Raw genomic sequence first — 21,578 nt, 5'->3', positions numbered from 1 at the left:
CAGTGGCATAACTGGTGCTACGAACTCTACTTTTGTGTCCAGTAACATCATGTTCTGTGTACAAGAAAGCTTCAGACAATAGCTCTATAAAACCCCTGAAGCCTTTCTGAGAGAAAGACAGTGGCCAAGAAGGATGTTAAACCCACGAGACTTGATAAATTTACAATTTATTTAATGATAAGGAGCTGGACTGCAGGATGACTCATCTTTACAGTTGTACACTGTGGGGCTGTTTGACTTAGGAGTTCTATCCAGGGCTGCAACAGCAAAAAGAGATATGGGAACATGAATAAAAGCAACCTCCATTGCTGAAGGTGTGACACAGGACTAGATATTTTGGGGATATGTGTATTAGTAGGGCTGAGCAGAAATTTAGTGCTTCTAAAGCTGTGTGCCCACACTAGAATGGTTTTCAGACAGGCAGGCAGGGCAGGATACACTGTGTTTCAAACTCATGCTAGATTTAGGCTCCTTTAACCAGGTAGGGCAGTCTCATGCTATGATGCTGTGACAGGAAAAACAGTTGTGGCAAAGAGGTTCCCAAGGAAAAAGAAGGTAAGGGAAAAAAGAGAAGGTCAAAGAGAATATTTTCAGAAAAAAAAAAGTGTTGTACCACACAAAACAGAGATTTGAACATAATTTTAAGAGCAGAAGGCAGTGCTCAACTAGATGCAAGACAGATATACCAGATTTTTAAGAAGACCTGAAGACATTGGTCGTGCCCTACTGGTTTATAGCAAGTGCAAGGTGTTCTGCAACAAGGGGGGTGTAAATGGACCTTACAGATAATGGTACAGCTCTGGTTTTAAATGCCTGGGGGTGTGTGACCTTCTGCAGGGTGAATGTCTTTCCTAATCCACAGACTCTTTCCAAACGTTATGAAAAAAGCTGGATGGAAATTCCTGGGAATCGCTGGATGGTTCCAAAGGAAAGTTTCTCGTAGGTCATGAGAGAAGACCAGTTTCTTGTCTGCCTCACAAGACCTAGACAAAAATGCATCTAGCAGGGAGGAAGAAAGTGTATTTATTACTTTGCTCTGTTTAAATTTAGCCCCAAGTCACCGAACCACACCATGACTGGGACACAGCCCCTGTAACAATCAGCCCAAGACATGGAGGTGGCCAGTCTTGGTGTAGCAAAATGACAGCAAAATGTTCTCCTAAAATCATCTTGTGCGAGTTTGTTCTTAACAATTATTCGTAATAAATAAGAATATTTAATAATCTTACTATTATTAATAATATCTTGGCTGATATTAAGGGTTATACAGATCATAGTCATTTTAATAGTGTGCAGCACATGACAGGGGACTAGAAATTACCAGCTCAGGACTTGCAACTGAAAGCATCTTTCATTAGACTACTAAAATTACATAAAGTCATCTACTTTTCCTGCTCTCCCAAGACTGCCTGCAGGAGGGCCAAAAATCACAGTCCATTTAGAAAAGCTGGGGAAAAAAAAGTTTCCTGAGGAGCCTTCCAGTACTTGCTAAACCAGCTGTTTAGAAAACATCTGAAGACACCTGGAATTTCATGGAAATGCCACTACACTTCTGAAATGAGTAAGATCCATTAAAAAAAAAATCAATTCTAAGCATTAGAAATCAGAAGAAATAAATAAGTAGAGAAGTCCCTAAGTAATAAGCCCTCCACTCAGATTTCACTCACTAATTGAATTTCTTTTCTGCTCTAGTTAATGTTTTACTAAGGAATCACTCTCAGCTCTTGGGTGATACCTGCTAATGAAGAGCTAAACAATGTGTTTTGCAAACTGGATTTTAAACTATCTCCCTAAACCTATTTCCATAGTCTGTGTTAAGCTTGGAACTTGCAGAACTGGTGTAATATTAAGAAGGCTGTTGCTAATCTTTTTTTAATGCTAAACTTTTTAATGCCATTTTCCTGGACTCTTGTAAGCAGTGTGAGCTTATTTTCAGGTTGGATAATTACTTTTATGAGAGGGTGAGGCATCATCAACACAGTGCATTATGTTGCTCAGTACCTCTACACTGTACTGTACATACCATTTCTGATTGGGCAAACTCACCAGTTACAACTATAGGGCTGCATTTTCAGCAGTCCAGAGGCCTTTGGGCACATTTTTTTCCCCCCTGACTTCTTGTGAGACTGTGGGTCTTCCTGAAATTATAACTAAAAGTGCTAACAGCACATTTCCAAAGCAAGATGAGCTGCCTCACAGCTCCTGTTAGCTCGAATGACTTGAAATAGTGTATCATGAAACAATAAATTGATGTGGCTCACTTGCTAGGTCTGCAAGCTAACTGCAAATTAACCAGCATGGATAAGCTAAAAATAAAGGGATATATGCCCCCCAGGTTTTCACATGAGGGAAAATATTCGCCCTCAATATTGTCATCTGTTACCATCACAGAGTTATAACACTGTGCCATTTCCAACACAGGGGCTGTCCTGCTGGTGAGGGGATGGTTTGTCATGGGTGGCAAGATACAAGTGACATGGAAATTTCATAAATACTGTAACCTACTGCATCTATTATCCCAGTAACCAATTAAATATTCAAAGTGAATATTCTGCTCTCCTGGGGGTGGTCACTCCAGGTAGGTGTGGGCACTCACAGCCAGAGCTGAGCTTGTCAGAGGCCAGCAGGACCCTCTCCAAAGGACTCAGTGGTTTTAAGAAATGAAATAGTAACCCAGAGGGAACAGGGCAGAATCTTGTCCTGCCAGAAGCTCTCCTGTGGGTGGGGAATGCCTGTCTTGTAAATGGGTCCATCTCGCCAATGCTCACTATGTTTAAAACCTAGTGGAAATAACTGTATGTGGTGAGCAGGGCATCAGACTGGAAAAGACAGAGAAATAAACCACCTGAAAAACCCCAAACTGCTGGCTCTGTGCTCTGTGTCACATGGAAAGGGTCTGGCAGAGGTCCAGCCACTCTCCCCTCTCTGTTCCCAAAAAGCTGTTCTCACTAAGAGCCATAAATGGAACACGAAGAAGACAAGCACGAGGGTGTGCAATGGGTTAACCGGGAGCAGAAGCTAAAGAATTATCCTCATTGTTCAGTGCACTTCGTATTCCCTTCCACTCTCGGGCTCCAACAACACAGAGGAAGAACAAGCCACGCTTCAGTCTTGAAAGAAGAACATACTAGAAGCTCACTAGTCACTAGGGAAAGATCTTTCAGTGGTTACTGAAACAGCTGCGCAAAGGAAATAAATGAATTTCCAGTCATAATATTTACACTTCAATCAAAAGCACAGGAAATTTTAATTAGGCAAATACAGTTGTTCATTTAACACCACATATGTAATAGAACATTGGTTTATATCATCATCATCATCATCATTGACTTTTAAGTCAACAGGCAGGTCTGCAACAGGAGGTTTTTCAGGAATCCTACAGCAACACATACACACAAACACACAAACCACACGTAAAAAAGTAGCTTGCAAAAGGTAAGTAAGGTTAATGGCAAAAGCTTCTTTCTATGCAGAGGAAACTGAACATTAAAAGCTGCAGCGTTAGGAAAAAAAAAAGAAGTTTAAAAACAAGAAATGAAGTTGTACAACAGATGAGAACTTAACAAAATCGGTGACCTTTCCACACAGATGAAGTCGGGTTAAAAAAAACAAAACAAAAAAACAACAAGCCAAACCAAAACCAAAGGAGACCAAAACCAAATGAGACCAAAAGAGAACCTCCCCCCAACACGCATACAGACAAAAGTGAGAGCACAACAAAGGAAGTGGAAGAAAAGTGTTACCCATAAGTAGCCGCCGTTTCACCCGCTTGTCCACATCAGCTACTGACGTGGCATTGTACTCAGAACTCTCAATTGCAGCCTCATCCTTCTCTAAAACACAAGTAAGGGACAAACATGGAGCAGTTGGTTAATCACAAGCCCAATTTTCCGCTGCCTAAGACAGTTTCTTGGCATGGCACAGCCAAAGCCAAGAAGCAAGGCATGAAAGCACTAAATCCCCGTTAGAGAGTTAATTCCCTTTGAGACCCCAGGAAAAAATTACAGGGTGTTCAGGGAGAGGAGGAAGGAAGAGGGTGAGAAGGGAGAATGGTCGACTGTGAAGTAATTAACGACACACAGGAAGCTGGATTCCTACTGGAGAAGAGGACAGCTAACCATGAGTGCCCCAGAGAGGTGTTAGTGATGAAAATTAAAATTCAGGAAGGCTAGTTAAACAAACTACCAAACTGTGGTTCAGGCTGATGGTGGCACCAAGATCTGAAGGTGGCAGGCAGAAGACTAAGACTAAGACTAAGACTAAGACAGACAGAGAGAGCAAGAAGAGTCCGGTGATGGATGCACCATAGTCTTGTACACACTGACACATCAGAGAAGGAGAAACCAAACACCAGCATGCAAATTAAACAAAAAACAACACCAAAAAATAAACAAACAACAAACCAAACAAACACAAAAAAAGATCAATTTGGGCAGTGCTGGTTGCCTGCTTGTCTATGAAACACTACTAGCTAAACATTCAATGCTAGGAAAGATGTTGCAAGAAGAGGGTTTAGTAATTTTAGAAGCATGCAGTGAGCAAGAAGATGGCATCAAAGATCATTTGACAAGGTGGTCTCTGATATCCTGCATGTAAGAGTTTCATACAGCATGATGAGGACTTTGGTTATGCTTCGTTAGAAATACACAGAAACAGTCACAAGTGTGGGAAGAGATGATCAGTAGGTGAAATAAAATTAAAGATTTCTGATACAGGAGAGCGATGGAGAAGCAGCAGCTGGGTAAATAAAATGATTTCTAGGAAGAGGGAAATGCTGATTAGGAAAACTAAAACGAAAAATGCAAGTGGGGACTTTCACATGCAGCAAACGTAAAAAAAAAAAGATAAAAGGTTAAGTCAAGCAAACGAAGACAAAATATGTTAGACAAAGGGTCAACAAGTATTTATCTGGCATTGCAGAAGTTTGCATTCTTGCAGTGATGCCTGGAAAATATACACCACTGAAGACAGCAAACACTGGAATCACTGAGGTGAGGAGGAGGAGGAGGCTGGCAGGTTTTGTTTGTGGCAACACTACATGGTTGAGTGGTAACAAGAAGTTGTTTTGTTTTGTTTTTAACAAGTTCTAGATGGGATCAGGCTGCAATAGAGGCTTTTGTTTGAGTTTTTGTTTTGTTTTGCCTTTTTTTTTTCTCTGTAAATAATTAATAAACGTCAGTTATCAGACAAGACAGGCAATCAGGAACCATCACCAGAAAGCAGGAATAAAAATGTAAAAAAAAAAGAAATAAAAAAATTAAAAGTATTCTAAGAGAAAGAACTATTTAGAGGGACGAAAATCAGCACAGGCAGTAATATGTGACTTACATCACAAGACCAAGGAATGTAACATGGAGTTGTATGTATTACATTACAAAAATGGGAAAAAAAAAAGTAAAAAACAGGTGCAGTGTACACAGCTTTTCAAATCATTTTTTACATGCTGGACAAAATAAAACATCAATCCAAGGGTATTAGTGAACGATAATAAACAGAAGATCAATTATCCATTCAATAAAACCTGCTCTCAAAGCCCTCACCAGTGGGAAAACCATTATGGATTTTAGACTCTGATCCGTCACCAAGAATTTTCAAATGTTAACTTGCACTACGCAAAAATATCCTTTTTTCTTTTCTTTTAAAGCAGAGTGGAAAGAAATGACATTAAGCAAATAATACATTTTCTAACCATAAATGTTTGCACGGCATCTCCCCAGATGCTCCGTCTCTTGAACAGCTTTTTTCCTAATGATATTCTGAATGAAAACTTACTCGCTACAGGTATTGTAATTTTTACAATCATAAATCATACAACAGGGAAGAAGGCACATCCTGATGACTAATTTTCCCTGATAACAGCTTAGAAAAGAAGATCGTTTTCCTAACCTTGCTTTGTGCAAGGAAGTCTTGACTCATGGAAGTGAAGGGAAGCACTGAACTTTCATTGGATATATATTCTACACCTTTTTACTTAAAACATTATGTTCTACACCTTTTTACTTCAAAAATTACGTTCTACACCTTTTAACTTGCACAACTAATAGAGTTATGAAGAGAAACAAAAGTTGCACGTGAGTAACAAAGGGGATACTTCATTAACACACGTTTTGACAGAACATGCACAAAATGCTTCTCTCTCAGCACTGTGTGACCTCAGCCACAGCAGGAACTTCTCTCAGCAGTGGTGCTGAACCCCTGTGAGGTACAAACACACCCACTCACATACACACACACACACAGGTGTAGACACGAGTATTCTGTGAGGAGCACGAAATAAAAGGCGCTGCAGAGCAGGACTTACCGATGCAGGTTCGGCCGTCGGAGTGCAGGGCGTACTTCTGGTGACAACCACACACAGGCCCAGTATCTGTGTCATCACAGGTGTGCTGGCAGCCTCCATTCCCATAGTTACAGGTTACTAGTTAAGCCCCAAATGAATGTGTATATATGTATATATAAATAAAACGACAATGAAACCAATTAGTCTGGAGGGCCTTGTGGAACACGGAAGAGCAGTAACATACCAAGACACGAGGCAACATAACATTCTGTGTTTGCAGTTATTCTGTGCTTCTTCTGCTTTTTGCCCCCCTCCCTTATGTCTGTCTCCTGTCCTAACCTCAATCCTTGCAGTGGAGAGAGAAAAATCACAGCATGTGCTATATTTTCCCCAGTCTATCTGTATTAATAATTTTAGTAGGGGTGGGTACCCAGTTCCACCTCTTCCTAAAATTCATGTCCAATACACATGTATATTTTCAAGTCTATAGACAGCATCTCTCGTTTGCTCCCCCTTCATCTCCTCGTTTTGAAATGTTACAGTAATTTAAATGCTGATTCCTGCTTTCAGAAGGAACTTCCTCACATTGGTCTTAGCAGAATTTTCCTTCTAGCTTAAGAAAATTTAGAGAAGCAAATTGCAAGATACACTAAAACCAAGATAATGGTTAGCAGGGTTTGAAAATCATGTATCTGTCTCTAAACTGAGGTTCTATCTAATGCAAGAGGGCTGAGCTCATCTGTTTTCCCACTGAACTCAGTGACCCTGCTTTAATCCCACCTTCTGAAAATGGAGTAGACCGGAATTTTCAGTCACAGTGCCTAGAAATGAGATTTCCCCCCTCTAGTGTGAGCACCTCAGTGCTGAGCTGTCGTGTCCCTCTCAGTAACCACTGAAATACTGGGCTTAAAATGGAACAGGTCTAAGAAAAGCAACTGAGGGAGACCCACCACAGCACACCCAACAGAATTCCCGTTAAAGCCTCCTGCCGGTGTGGGAACTACGAGCTTACAACTTCAGTCCTTGAAGTCTGGCAAAGATTACAACAGGAATTGTCCATCTCTCAGGTGAGCACAGACCTGAGGCCACTACGGGTGCATCCCTGGTCCTTCCCACTGAACACTTGGAATAAAATCCTTGTGCTGCTCAGGGACAGAGAGGGAACAGCCTCGGTGCCCAGGGCTAAGAACAATCTCTGAGAGAGCCTGCCTGGATTCCCACCCCACTTTCCAGGAATATCTATCCAATTGCAAGGAATGCCAGTGCAGAAGGTGGAGAGCAGCCTGATCCATGTTCCCTTACTGGAGCTTGACAGTTTGTGCACTAGACTGGGAAATGGGAATTGTGGGTTCAGTCCCATCAGACAGAGGAGGGAACTGAACTCACATACCCCAAGTTGTAAGAATCCTAAACTTCCAAGGAATTACATTAAAAAATCCCCCTAAGCAACAGCCACCCTCAGGCATTCTTTCTCCTCTTCCACTTTTACAGGTTAATTAATCATTTATTTTTGTGGAAAAAACCCAAACAAACCACCTGAAACAAATAATTCTGCAACATTTCTTTCCCTTCAATACACAGCAGCATTTTAGCTTCTATTTTTGATGCAAACCAAACAAAATTTTATGTCAATTCTCTGTTCTTAAACCTTCCCATCTTTGATTTGTGCTAATCCAAGGTAAAGTGATTTTCCTCTACCTTTCCTCCCCTCCTGCCTGACCCCATGTGCCTCTAGGACTACATGGAGTTTCATTCCATGTTTCTATGCCATCACAAATTAACTTAAAGGTCTTGTTTATGCCAGAAGTTTGAATACATTTCAGTATTTTTACTGAGATTTTTAAAGTGCAATCAGCAACAAAGCCCATATTTTAAAAAACTTGACTGCAGTGGTTATTTTTGGCATTCCCTGCTGAAAGCCTCTGCTGGCAGGGATGAAAATATCTGATGTAAATATGAGGAACTTTTCCTTACTATATTTGTCTGTGAAAAAAAAATCCAGACTGATGGCATTTATAGTAAACCCTGCAGAATCACACACTTCTTTTATAGTTTCCCTGTATATTAAAGTTACTGGGTCCTGTTCTACCCAGTCAGGGAACACAGATGTAGGTCAGTTCCTTTTCCTGTCTCCTACAAACATTAGTAAATCACGTTTTTGAAGGATTTGAATTTCTGTCTAGACTACAATTTATTTATTTATTTATTTTAAGCAACTTGAGCCAAAATTTTGGAGCTTGACAGCCCTGCAGGTGAAATTGGTACAAAATCCAGTTGTAAAATATGTCATTTCGATTTTCTTCCAGCCCTAATTCCGTGGCAGTGACACGGTGAGAAGTTTCTCTTGCTTAGAGGAAGAAAATCGTAATTATTTAAAAGCAAATGGACATCCAGATCTACTCCATTTTTGTCAGAAAGAATTAAAGCAGTGTTACTGAGAATTCCCAAAGTGTTCTTTTTAAAAATTATTTCTGATTAATCTGGACTCTGCAGCCATGCAAAGGACTGTGTGCTCATTCAGAGTCTATGAAATCCAAGAGGCAAACAAAAAGAGGCAAAATGGTAAATTCTGACAGACACACATCACCTTAAAATATTATAAATCATGTCACAATAAAAGAGATGGAAAAAAGGTTTTTTTTTTTAACCAAAGGAGAATATACACCTATCTGTTAGAACTCAGACATATTTATTCCCACATAGCAGATTTAAAACCAGAGTAGCACCATTGCTTTAGACACCAGAGCCTACATCCATAGAAATATATATGGACTAGTCTAGAAATGACATTTTGATGATGAAAGACAAGAAACAACTGTCTGGATTAATGTACATATTCCACTAGATAATGATATTGATGGTTAAACTCCCCAGAATACAGAAAATACCAGAATTCTCACTCTACACCCTAAATCCTGTTTCCAGTGCTTCTCTGAGGTTTCAGAGAATTCTTTTTTTTTTGTTTCTTCCATCTCACATGCCCATGACAAGGAGTATTTGAAAACACATGGCCAATTATTAAATCCAGCATTTAGTACCCAGTAACTCAAAATATCCCCCGGGACAACAATGTCCTGATCTTGTCCTGAGAGATATCCCTATGGCTCAGATGCCACAGAATTTGTCACAAGCCAGGTCTTATGGTTTTGTAGAATGGATCTCTGCAACAATTCAAACATTGTAATTCCAGATAAATTAAAAACTGCACTGCTTTTTAACTAAATTGGCCATTAAATACATAATTTACCTTAATATATGGGCTTCTCTTTTTTATGTGATTGAGCTGTGCATGCAACATTGCTTACATTATTTATTCTAGTATAGCTTTAGATTTTTAACATTCTGAAGGTCTTTTACTTGTTTATAACTCTTTTAGGTTGCAACTTGCAGGCATGTGTATCTGCTGTAGGTTTCCTCTTACTTTTTCAACTTCCAGCTAATAAAGAGATGAACACAAAATGTCCTGGTTTGCTCATATTTGGGGGAAAAAAATCTTCAGTTTATCAAAAATTTCTAATGCAATCATGCTCAGGAGCAGGATCCTAAAATCTCTCACGGACACAGATGTAGAAAGAGGAGGTAAATTCTCATATTTTCTCAATATAATCTGGAACCAAATTCACTACTCTGAAGTCTCTTCTTTCTGCTGCCAGCAAGTATCTATGAGAATCACTGACAAAACATAATATTCTTCTAATAAAGCCATTAAAGCAGTTTTTACAGAAATATCAGTGAACTACCAGAAGCTGAAGATTACTGAAGTTTTGGATCTAAAGGATGCAGCTCATCTGAGGAATTATGTATGGATCTTGGTGTTTTTCTGGATGACCTCTTGAGGTCCCTTTCAGTCCCACTGTTTTCTCAGCATGCTGGGCAACTGAGAAATGGCATCCTTCAAATTTACACCAAGAAACCACTAAGGCTGCAATCTTAAGCACTCAGAAGCTGCAAAATCCCAGACTTCTTGTCCACAGATCTCTTTTATCATGATCCCTCTCCTTACTGACAAATGCAGAAAACACTCCTGTGCCATTTAGCGCACAGGGAAGCTGGGGAAGGTCAGGGCTGGGGAAACAGCTGGGCATCTTTTCCCATTTGCTGCAGAGTGAGGAGCAAATCAGAGATGGACTGTCAAGAAAGAGTGGTCTTGTTCAGACAGAGCCCTAAAAACTCTGATCTACTTCTGCCTTCGCCGTGGAATTCCTACTTAGGGCTTGGCAGGTCACCTGGATCCCTTCTAGTACAGGTTACTGATACTATATTCCTTCCTCCATGGCATTTGCAGCTACAGCTGGAGCCACCAGGAGCTCGGCTGGGATCACACCAAAGTGCTGTAAATGCTGAGCTGGGTTCTGTGTGTTTCTTGTTCATCTCCTATCACTCCTAAATGGCTCTGACATCACCAGCTTTATATTCATTTCCCATCTGTAAGACAGGCAAAGCAGCACTTTGTAACTTGACAAGAATGTTCTGAAAACACACTGCCAACGCCTACAAAGTACTTTGATATTACAGTAATGAGTATCATGGGAAAACCCACAAGGAAATTAAAAATTTCAGGTTCACAATAAGGTTTAAATGCTGTGCAGCAGGAGAGGCATGACACTAAATTATGGAGAGGAGGATGTTGAACACAAGCCTGTTCAATGAGCACTGACCATCATGTACAGTGAATGAAGCAAGACACCAAGAGTGCCTTCCTTATCAGCATGAGGTGATAAATGATCAGATGCTGATTATGTAATTAGAATTTAATGACAATCTTGTCACTTGCAAAACTCCAGCTCAGGGTTTAAGCCAATCCTGCTCAAATGGTCAGCTGTGAAAAAGTTTTTTTAAAAGTCAGTATTTGGTTTCAGAACTAGACCTTTATAAAGAGCCTGCTGTAATCTCACAGTTATTGTCCCAGGCTATGTGGCCATTTTGTGTTTGTGAAGGCCAGAAGTAGTTGTTTTAAATGAAACTCTGCAACATGCCTGCAGAATGTGTTGTGGGTTTAGGGGCTGGTGCACTCCAAAGTAAGGTCTGCAGCCTTGAAAAACTCACTCAGAGGTCTGTCAGCAGAAGTTCATTATACTTCCAGCTACAATGTGAACACCACAGGGGCACAGAATAAATCGAGGTTTTTCACTCTATTAAACCTTGAGGCATTTAGAAATAATGTTCTGGAAAAGGCTTTCATACTCCTGCCACCATCTCAGTATGAAAAGGGATACTGAAATTCCTAAAGAATACACAGTTTGAGGAAACAAATAACAAACAGCATAAATAAACATCCTCTCCCACTTCACCAATGTAGCTGATGCTGCACTGCAATTACCAGCACGCAATGTTCACTTCTGATAAACACTGGGAATGGAAATTACCATAAATGCAATTTTTCTCTGTGCTTTTGCCTTTGGCCCTGTGTAACCTCTTAATACCCTGCAGAAACCAGGCTGTGTGATATCCTGTGGCATTCCTTGGTGATAATCAAAGGTGATTCTTTTGACTTTGTACTTGGGAACTGATACCATCTCACCATGCTTATACAGTGGAGATCTCAGGAAGACAAAACCAGAAGTGTAAGAAAGACTGCCTCAAAAATACTGGCCCTGTGCAAAGCACCAAACATTTTTCATGTTGTTTCATTAAACTTCCTTCTTTTTTGGTCTCTCACAAAGCTACCAAGAAGCTACTGGAGTCAGATCTAACACTCACTGAAGCCACCAGAAAGACTCCATCCTGAAGTTTTCAGGTAATGATGCTGAGGTCAACCATTTCAACCTGAACAGGGAGATTTCTAATTTTGTGTGCTAATGAAGATCTGTATCTTCAGCATCCCAGCTTCAAGAATATGTCACTGGGGGCTTTTCTTTGAAGAACAGTACATATGATGCAGCTGCATGTTTTCCAAGTAATAAAAGGAAAGCTAGACTGTGTGCAGTGGAATCAGGACTAGAGCAATCATTTCCATCCTTCCAAAAAGAGGAATTCACACTCTTAATTTGATAGTCTGGTGGCTTTATCATTAAATCCATTAGCAGATTTATCAATGCATCTGTCACTATGGTCTTCCCAAATATTGCAAGCCAGAACCCACTATGCTTTATTTGTGTTGTTTTACAAGGAAAGTCTCCATTAAACTGATCCTTCACTTTTCTGCTTTCATAAGGAGGTAGAAAAATTGTTACTGTTTTGTCAAGAGAGCCACTGTCAAGATTTCAACATTCCATCGTTCCATCCCTCTTATCCATCCCCAAATACCCCTTCCACAGTAAAAATCCCACATCGCTAACATTGCAAATCATCTCTGGCCAAAACAAAGTTAACTCCTTCTGGAACACAACAACAACGAAGAAAACAAGACATTTTGGGGCATTTGAAATTTAATCTTCATCTACCTACATTTGCAGTCCTTCTGGTTTTTGGCAAGCTCAAAGCCAGGCCTACATTCACAGGCAACCCCACCTTTGGGCGTCTCCCGGCAGATGTGTGCACACCCATGATCTTTGTTCATACAGTTCATACCCTCTGGGAATAAAAAAAAAAAAAAAGAGAGAGAAAAATGGAAATTATTAGTATTGAAGTAAAATTATAAAATGATTATACATCCCCAGTCCTCCAGCAACTTTAACTTTCATTTTGCTCGTTCCACGAGACAAGAGGACAGAGTTGAAAAGAGATTTATAATCAACAAAACAGTGTAATACAAGTCAAACTTCCTCCTGGGCAAATACTGCTGTGGACTATAGGGTGTCTCTGTTGCATGTGGAAACTCAGAACTTGTGACTTACCTATTCTGTATCTATATTTTAATCTTCCATGAAAATGTCATGGATTTAAAGGATACTCCAGCAATGTCCCACTGGTGATTATGAGAGTTCAACAACTGAACTCACTGTCATTTTTTTCCTTGTGTAAATTTAATGGCTGTTACTGTCTGGTGCACTTTTATTTGCCTGTTAATGTGTTTTATATTTTCTAACACACAAAATCCATCAAATACTATAACTAAGTGGATCTGTTTCTTTTCTGCTGTTTGTTATGCACCTCAATTATCTGTCACCTCCAACAAACCTACCACCACTTTTCCCTTTGACTCCATGAAACAAATCACACAAATATCCAAGTGCCGTGGGTGGATTCCTGGTAATGTCTGTGCCAGGGAACAGTGTAAATCAGCTTTCTTTGAACCATCACAGTGCCAGTTTTAGCTTTCTAAACCATGTAAGCGATTTAGATACTGAATGCACCTTATGCTCTTAGAGCCTTTCACTGCTGTGTTAATTCAAACCCCACATATTCACAGAAATCTTGAACTCAGCTCTTATGGGTCAGCATCTAACATTCCTAGGCTAGCCACATTTGCATTACAAAGCCTTCCCAGACTTCCCCTTGGATATCTGACCTGGAAAGGAGAGACAAATTCTCTCAGAGTACACCGACAGAGAATTCACAGTGTAACTCAGCTTGCTGCCCGAAAACAGCATTTATTCCCCAAAACACTGGTGTGAGCAACATCAGTGTGGACTCAAGAAGGCACTTGACACTTTGCAAAACCTACTCCTATCTATTCTAGGGTAATTTTTCAAAATAACTCCAGTGTAAAATGTTCAGCTTAAATCTACTGTAAGCAAATGGGGTTTTTTTGGTACAAATTTTTGAGGAGGAGATGCTACAGAGAGCCAGAGATTCCCTCAGGTTGTCAGAAGTTAACAGCTTCAAGAAGTTTTTTTCTCTCCTCAGTTTTACCTCTGAAAGGTTTATATCAGCAGAGGAATGAAACACACACATAACCAGTCCTACAGAAGATATCAGGATCTTAAACCTCATCACCTGTAACAACCCACATTATAGACAGCAGATATATTTATTACTTTTGAATTCCCCTGTGTGTTGTCGTTGATGAGTCTTAAAACTTGCCAAAACACAAAATAAGTTATTCTTTGTAAACTTTGCAGCCTGGACAACAGATGCTATTGTGAGATACAATACATCCTATAAGCCATAATACCATCCTACACATCAAAGTGAGGTATGAACGTTTTGTTTGGCTGAACAGATACAAGAAACCTGGGAATGGCCTTAGTGAAGGTTTTGAGGCATTTTATAATCTCTTTCTCTCCACTTCTCCCAACAAAGGATTTCAGACACAATGTGTTTGTCAAACTGCATTCCTGTGCACTCCAGCTCTGCCCAGAAAAGGATCTGGGAAAGATAACACATGGCTGATTGAGTCACACTGCTGAGGCAGTGAGGAGAGGGAATTACATAGATGAAAGAAGATATTTAAGGGCCCAGAAGTGTAATGAAGCAGGTGATTTTTCACTGGTTACTTATAGATAGTAAATATCTGCCATTGTTAAAATCACTTGGGAAGACAACATAAAATACTGGGGGAAATCGAAGCTCAAAATCATTACACTCTGAAACAAAAGTGAGACAAGAGTAAAATTTTATCCTGCTATTTGTGTGTAAGACCACAATATTTCAGTTACTGTATTAATTATTTTAGCTATTGTATGAATCAGGTAGTCAGAGTTGTAGAAAAACTATTTCAGTTCCATGTTTAGCTGGAGATCACCACAGAAACCTCCTAAGCCTGAAATTCATTATTTTAGATAATGCTAAGTTTTTTCCTAGTGAAATGAAAGGCTATTATTTTTCAGTCAAGAGCAGGAACTCGTGCACAATGAAAATTCTCATTTTTATTTCAGCATTTTTCAAAATCCCTAAAAATTAAATTACAAAAAACTCCTAAGCAAAACCCTTCTAGCCTGAAGAAATATATTGAAAGAAGAATGCAGCAAATTTTACTTTGCTAAAAAAAAGGTGATCTAAACCAAATTTGTCTTAATTGGCAAATAGTTCTAATAATTCCAAATTTTAATTTTTCAGCAAATACAGTATTTGGCCAGATGTCTTCTGTATCAATCTACATACACAAGTAATTTATGAATTATTGTTGATAAATAAAGTTTACCTTTTTTGCAAGCTGACCCTTCAGACGATATTGAATCTTTAATGATACAGCATATAAATCACACTAAAAATTACAAAAATATGCTAAACACCTTCCTAGTAATAATTTTTGTTGCTATAGAAATGCATATAAATGGGAGAGAAAAATATTCCTAAAATGACTTTGTTAAGTATTCTTGTCAGCATCTGCATCACTCAGGTTTGGAACACCAGGAGCTGTTCCCAGCTGGGATTTTTGCAGGGATCTGCATGTCCCAGCTTCTAGAACTGATGATAATTTGGGTCAAGTGAAAAACCACAGTTCTCAAATGTAGGGAGAGTCTAAATGTTGGTAAAAGAGAAGTCTGTACATCAAAAAAAAAAAAAAATCCATTATTTTATCGTCATGACACTAAAATGCCCAGTGTTGAAAAGTCTTACATATTAACTGTTAATAAAAGCAGCATCTTAATTCCATGTGCTGTTACTCAAGGTAATCTCTAAAGCCAGCACAAGAGTGGGTGCATGTTCCCTTTGGCAGTGCTGGCAGACAGTAAAATAAACTTTTGGAACACAGACACATTCTCAGCAAATTCACCTTACAGACAGCAAAACAGAATCCACTGGAAAATATAAACAGGAAGAGAAATGCCACTTGAGAAAGGAAAACACTAATCTAATTAAAACTAAATCCTCTCTCAGCATTCTAGATACGACTTGAGAAACTCTCTCCTGTTGCATTCCTGGATTTTTTTTCTGACTTTGAGTTACAAAAGGTTGTTCCTGAGAGTGTGTCAGACATTGTCCTGTGCACCCACAACCCACAGGCAGTTTTGTTCCTGGCCTAGGAGAGCTTTGGGTGTGAGTCTACCCCATTAATCCAGTCTGCCACCTGGTTATCACAGATCTCCTAATAGTGCTGTTCTGCAAAATGTTCAGTCTGATACAATGACCCCTCCATTGTATTATGCTCTAAAAATGTTTTCAGCTCAATGGCTCTGAAAGTGCTTAAATCAGCCTGACTGTGACAACTAAGGTACTGATCAGCCTTTATTTTTCATTAACACTGCCTGTTCTCATCTTAATTAACACTTCTAGCAATTATTTCACCCCGTGGCTCATCATATATGCTCAGATTGTCCTCTGTGTTGTCATCATTTCACTTTGTGTTTACATTGCTGCTGTTTTTATAACTTTCAAATAAACAAGCTGATTCCAAACACAATCCAAAAAAGACTATTTAAATTGCACCAAAGACAAAACACAGGAATAACTTTTAGAGTGTTGTCAGACTACATGGACTTGAATGTGGTAAGAAAATATAAGAGATCTTGAACTTAACCTGTATATACACACTGGCATGCACAGTAGCACAGTGCACGATTTACACTCAGTCCTCAAAGCTACATAATCACATTCTCTTTTAATAAGTTAATTTTAGCACCAGGTACACAGTGAAACCTCTTATTAGAGCTGCAACATGAGATACAAAAAAAAAGTGTCTTATAAAAAATAATTTCAAAAGTTGTAGACATGATTTATGAAATTAATCCATCACACATAATTTAAATGATTCTGTTCCAGTAACTCCCAGAGGAGCTAAAAAGACACTAAATGTAAGTTATATTCAAGTCATTGAATTGATGGACTTGCAGAAGCCACAGTGCTTAACTATTTCTGAACTGTTTTAAACACTTTTCTGAACATAACCCACGAGTAAAGTAAAGCATAAACCTTTGTATTATTACAAGCAACGTGCAACTGTGGTGAGTGTCTCTCCATCAATATTAGTTATGGGGGATAATTACTTCTGCTTGGGTACAGGATCCATGTGGTGCCACAAAACTGCTACTGGGGATATTCAGGGATTTCAGGACTTTTCTCTTTTGGAGAACTGCTAATTTAAGGAATGGTAGAGTTCAACTGCAACAGGATCAGCTGATACAGGTCATAGCAAAATCTCATAGCAAAATATAACAACACCAACCATGTTGTAACTGTAATAACTATAAAGAAAGAAACAGAATGTGGTGTGAAATAAAATATCTTTAGATGATCTGATTGTCACTTGTGGTCCTTCTCTCCATGCCTGGTGCTGGGAAGAGGGGAATATATTTATAGCAGCAGAGAGAGGAAAGAATGCAAGAGGAAAACAAGCATTCCCATTTTAGTTGTTTACTAAACTATTAACGTAATGGGATTTTTTTTTGTTTATTTTTTAAAAATTGTGTGAGAAACTACAGCACTTACAAAAACCCCACAGTGGTCAATGACCAAGCAACTTAGAAAACTGGCAAAGACAACTCCTCTCCCAGGGTTCTTACTCTGTGAGGAATGGAATCCAACCAGAAGACACTAAGTTTCTGATGGAGATGGGAACATGATGGCAGTGAAAATGTGAGCCGGCTGTTTTAAGCCAAATGCTACATTATGCATGCAAATTTTTGTCATATAAAAACCACACTGTTAACTTTTTTTTGTGTGGCTTTGTGGCTTTGTGGAAAGCAGCTCCCCATCCCCACCTGTGAGTGTCCCTGCTTTGGCCTCCTAACTCCAACATCTCGTGTGCATCTCAAGAGTGATGAAAATCAGCATTTGGCTGAACAACCCCATTACAGCCAACAAATACATATGGTCGGATCTCAGGCCCATTAAAGCAAAAGGATTGTTTTCCAACAGCCTGGAATGCTGCACAGTTGCTTCAGATCTTCTGGACATTTCTGGCTCACTAATAAGAGCCTGATTCTGGGATGTGAAGAATGTCTGGGTGAGCTCGGCCCCCCAGGGAGCTTAAGTTGGCTTCACCTCCAAACACAATGTCCTTACTCAAGGATAAAACCCCTCTCAAGATCTGCTCTCTTCAGCAAGGAAATGGAGGATGAAATAAATTGATTGAGCTGATCACAACATCATGGGTACAAAGCATCCACCTAAGAACAGACCTGCAGAGCCAAGTGAGGAACCTGGCATTGGGTAAACTGGGAGTGTAACACTCTATGTCATGGGCTAATGTTTTCTGTATTCACTGAAAGAACAACAAACTTCCTATCTTCATTCCTTGGTTCTGCCTAAAGCTGTAGGAAAATGTAGTTGTTTCAGTGACTACAACTCACCCCAAGAAAGGTTAAAAAACAAACAAATAAAGCAGGCAAGCTGACCCCCAAGGAAACAGAATCCTACACTATTAAGTAGTGAAAAGTAGAGAAATCCTGGACATCATACAAGGAAACAGCTGCTGGTACCTTATAAAATAAACAAATTCAAGTTTGTTTAGCAATGACATGTGTTTTCAGTTTGGACCTAAAACGTGCTCAGGGACAGCATCTTCAGCAGCCTGATGGCTGGCAAGATGTTCCTGCTCTGAGTGGCAGCCAGAAAAGCACATGTGTCATCCAGCCATGGAGAGGGATTTGGTCTTAAGGTTTAGAAAGAGTGTCAGAAATAAAACTCCATTCTGTCAGTGAGGGCAAAGATTTGCAATTCTGCAAAGGTGCTGTGAATTCAGAAGAGAGGAGAGAAGGATTAAGCAAGTGATGAGAATGAACAGACCAAGTTTAAATTAGCAGAAAAACCATGGAAGTAGGGAAAGGAGATGGGATCAAAAATTGCCAGAAAATGTCAGCAATTCCCCTGGGATCAAGAGGAGGACAAAAAAGACTGGCTGAAATCCATATCAGCTTGGTTGTGACCAATCTGTGATGGCTTTTTGGTGGAACACATGAAAAAAGTTCTGCAATCTCAGTCTGCTTCCCACATTGCAGAGCTACCAAGAGAAGCTGATGCTCACTGAGAACCCTTTCCAATAGTCTCTGTTACCTTCTCACACATAGATATGGATCATCTCAAATAAAAATTCAGCAAGACAGCCCACAGAATGTGTGTTGCTGCTGCTCTGGCAGAATTAAGAGTGTTGGTCTCTGCCAGTGGCACCTCATATTAACCACTGATTTCACACAAAGGGAAACAAAGGGAAATAAATGGCAAGGGGAGAGACAGATAAGGACAAGAAAGTGAAATAGAACACAGTCAACACTACAGTTTTCCTCTTTAAATAGCAATTCCTTAAACAGTAAAGCAAAGCAAAAGAGAAGGTTGGTTTTCAGGGAGACACTGCCACGCCATGACCTCCAAACACTCATTCACAGCAGCAGGAGTTCAGTAAATACAAAGAAACTCTGAGTTGTCACAAGAATAAGAAACTCCCACATTATTTTTTTAAAATATTTAATTATTTAAATATTTTGGGCCTCTCAGCACGCTAGAGCTACGAAAACCTGTCTCACCTCTTTTCTGAAAGTCTCTAGAGACAAAAAGTACCTGTTTACAACATAGTAAAATTGTAGAACATTAGACCAGACAATGGCAAGGAAATGTTTTTTCCCCTCCCTGATCACAGGAAAAGTCAGTATTTAATCAAACATTCACCACCTCTACCAAGTGAAACTTCTCACAAAGATGGAGCAAAGATTTTCAGATCTCCAATAAAGACTTAAAATAATCTCAGAAAGAGATTTGCACAAATATAAATAAATAATTTAATTGAAAAGGTGGTTTTTCATTAGTGAGAAGGTTTTGAGCCAGGTCCAAGCAAAAATTAAATCATTATAGTATCATCTTTGTAAAGATAAGGCAAGAGATGGGATGAGAGGATTAAAAAAAAGAATACTAAAATCGCAATTTTTTTCCTCCTTCTGAAATCTGCACAACTGACACGAGACAGACTTGGCTTCCAGAAATATTCCTAATAAAATGTTTTAAAGATAAATATTTCTAGGGCACTTTTTCAAACACACAGAGTATATTCAAATAGATGGAACAACAGTAAATATTTCAACACCGCTTTCCTTTGCAGGAACTCCCTCACATCGAAATTTCATAACTTCTTGCAAAATCCTGTAATTAAACATAAAATGAACATGTGCTTCATCAGCCCCCTTGGAAGCCAGAAGTAGGTTGACTTACTGACTCTGCCCTTTAGGAAAGCTGTGTAGTAAATAAAATCCTGCAAAGCAGGAGGAAGAAGCAGATTCTTCTTTTGGGCTCCTCTCGAGCTTCAACTCCAACACTTTATTCCTCGTGGAACCAGCTGATGATGAAGGGCCCTGGGTGTATGTGAGGTTTCCTTTCGAGCTCCAAGTGGAAGAATGACCTCAGCAATGCCTCTTCTGCACTGGGAATATTCTCACAACTCTCCAATTCTTTTTCAGGAAAGCGAGAGCCTCCTGTGGCCTTGACTTACAGCAAGGCATAAAACACTCCAAATCAGACAACACTGTCTGAAGAAATCTGATACTAATTTTGCTATTCCAGAAAGATTATTTTATTACCACGAACACAACATGTAAAGGCACTTCTAGGTGTTGATGGCTGGAAAAAGTTTCGCACAAACACTACAATTTTTCCTATTTTCTTTTTTACATCAACAGAAAATACAGTGTAAGATTAATTATCAAAATGATTCAGGACACTACAGCGTATGTATCTACAGATACTATGTACTATTATTAACATATGTTGTGATCTATATATATTTATGTAATATTTAATATAAAATAATAATTTTATATAATGAATATTCATAAGTATATCTAATACTATATTTACTAGAACATCTACAACCTATTTAAACCCAAGAATATGCTGTGCAAGAAGTGAAGGCTGCTCTCTGTTCTACAGGTAAATATGGAGCACAGATGGAATGATTATCTTAGACCAGGATTATCATTTTTGTAGGGCTAAACATGACCAAGACCTAAAGCTCATGCTATTACTTTGTTCCTCACAAAATAAAACACTGACCAGGATGTCAAGGAATTCCTAGACTTGCCCCCTGCAGAAAGGACCATGTAGCACAAAGGTGGTCAAAGATAAGGGATAAAGAAATAATTTCCAGCCTCCTGCTCAGTTTTTTTGGGGTCACCTCAGCTCTAGAGAGCTGCATGTGAAGGAACATCCATATGCAGCTGTGCTATAGTCCCCAGAGCTCCACATTTCCATCAACATTCTGAGAGGAGAAGAATCCAGTGGTCAAAGTTGTTGTCCAAATAACCAAACTGATGATTTCTACCAGCTGTGCTGACTTCCAGAAAAATCATGTGCAACTCAGAACCAAAATGCTCACAGTGTATTTGGAGTTAACTACATATCCTCTCAAAAACTGGTATACTTAAGTAGTATTTTTACACATTACACAAGTCCTTTTTAGGTGCCAAGTGTTCACGTGTTCAAGGTTTGTCCAGCCCACTTCCAAGCACCATTGATGTGCAGGACACAGTTTGGCCTGTGGGGAAGTCAGACAAGAAGGTGCACACCAGGGTGCCAGAGCGGAGAATGGATTTCAAACTTGGTTCAAATT

At 39.4% G+C, this 21,578-nt stretch overlaps 1 protein-coding gene across 3 annotated transcripts in view; it reads right to left on the bottom strand.

Moving 5' to 3' along the window:
• SCUBE1 (signal peptide, CUB domain and EGF like domain containing 1) overlaps positions 1–21,578 on the bottom strand; it is a 173,853-nt gene that overhangs the window by 72,749 nt on the left and 79,526 nt on the right. For 2 of the 3 annotated variants that reach the window (XM_017826686.1, XM_017826687.1), the window contains exons 5-7: positions 12,668–12,793; positions 6,302–6,418; positions 3,744–3,833 (exon numbers count right to left, since the gene is read on the bottom strand). In XM_017826686.1, the coding sequence (XP_017682175.1) occupies positions 3,744–3,833; positions 6,302–6,418; positions 12,668–12,793 (333 nt within the window). The remainder of the gene's footprint in view (positions 1–3,743; positions 3,834–6,301; positions 6,419–12,667; positions 12,794–21,578) is intronic. The other variant, XM_017826688.1, reaches the window with a different exon arrangement.

This window comes from Lepidothrix coronata, unplaced genomic scaffold, assembly GCF_001604755.1.
Source record: "Lepidothrix coronata isolate B3197 unplaced genomic scaffold, Lepidothrix_coronata-1.0 Scaffold129, whole genome shotgun sequence".
Taxonomy (NCBI): domain Eukaryota; kingdom Metazoa; phylum Chordata; class Aves; order Passeriformes; family Pipridae; genus Lepidothrix; species Lepidothrix coronata.
This window is presented reverse-complemented; position numbering and strand designations above follow the sequence as displayed.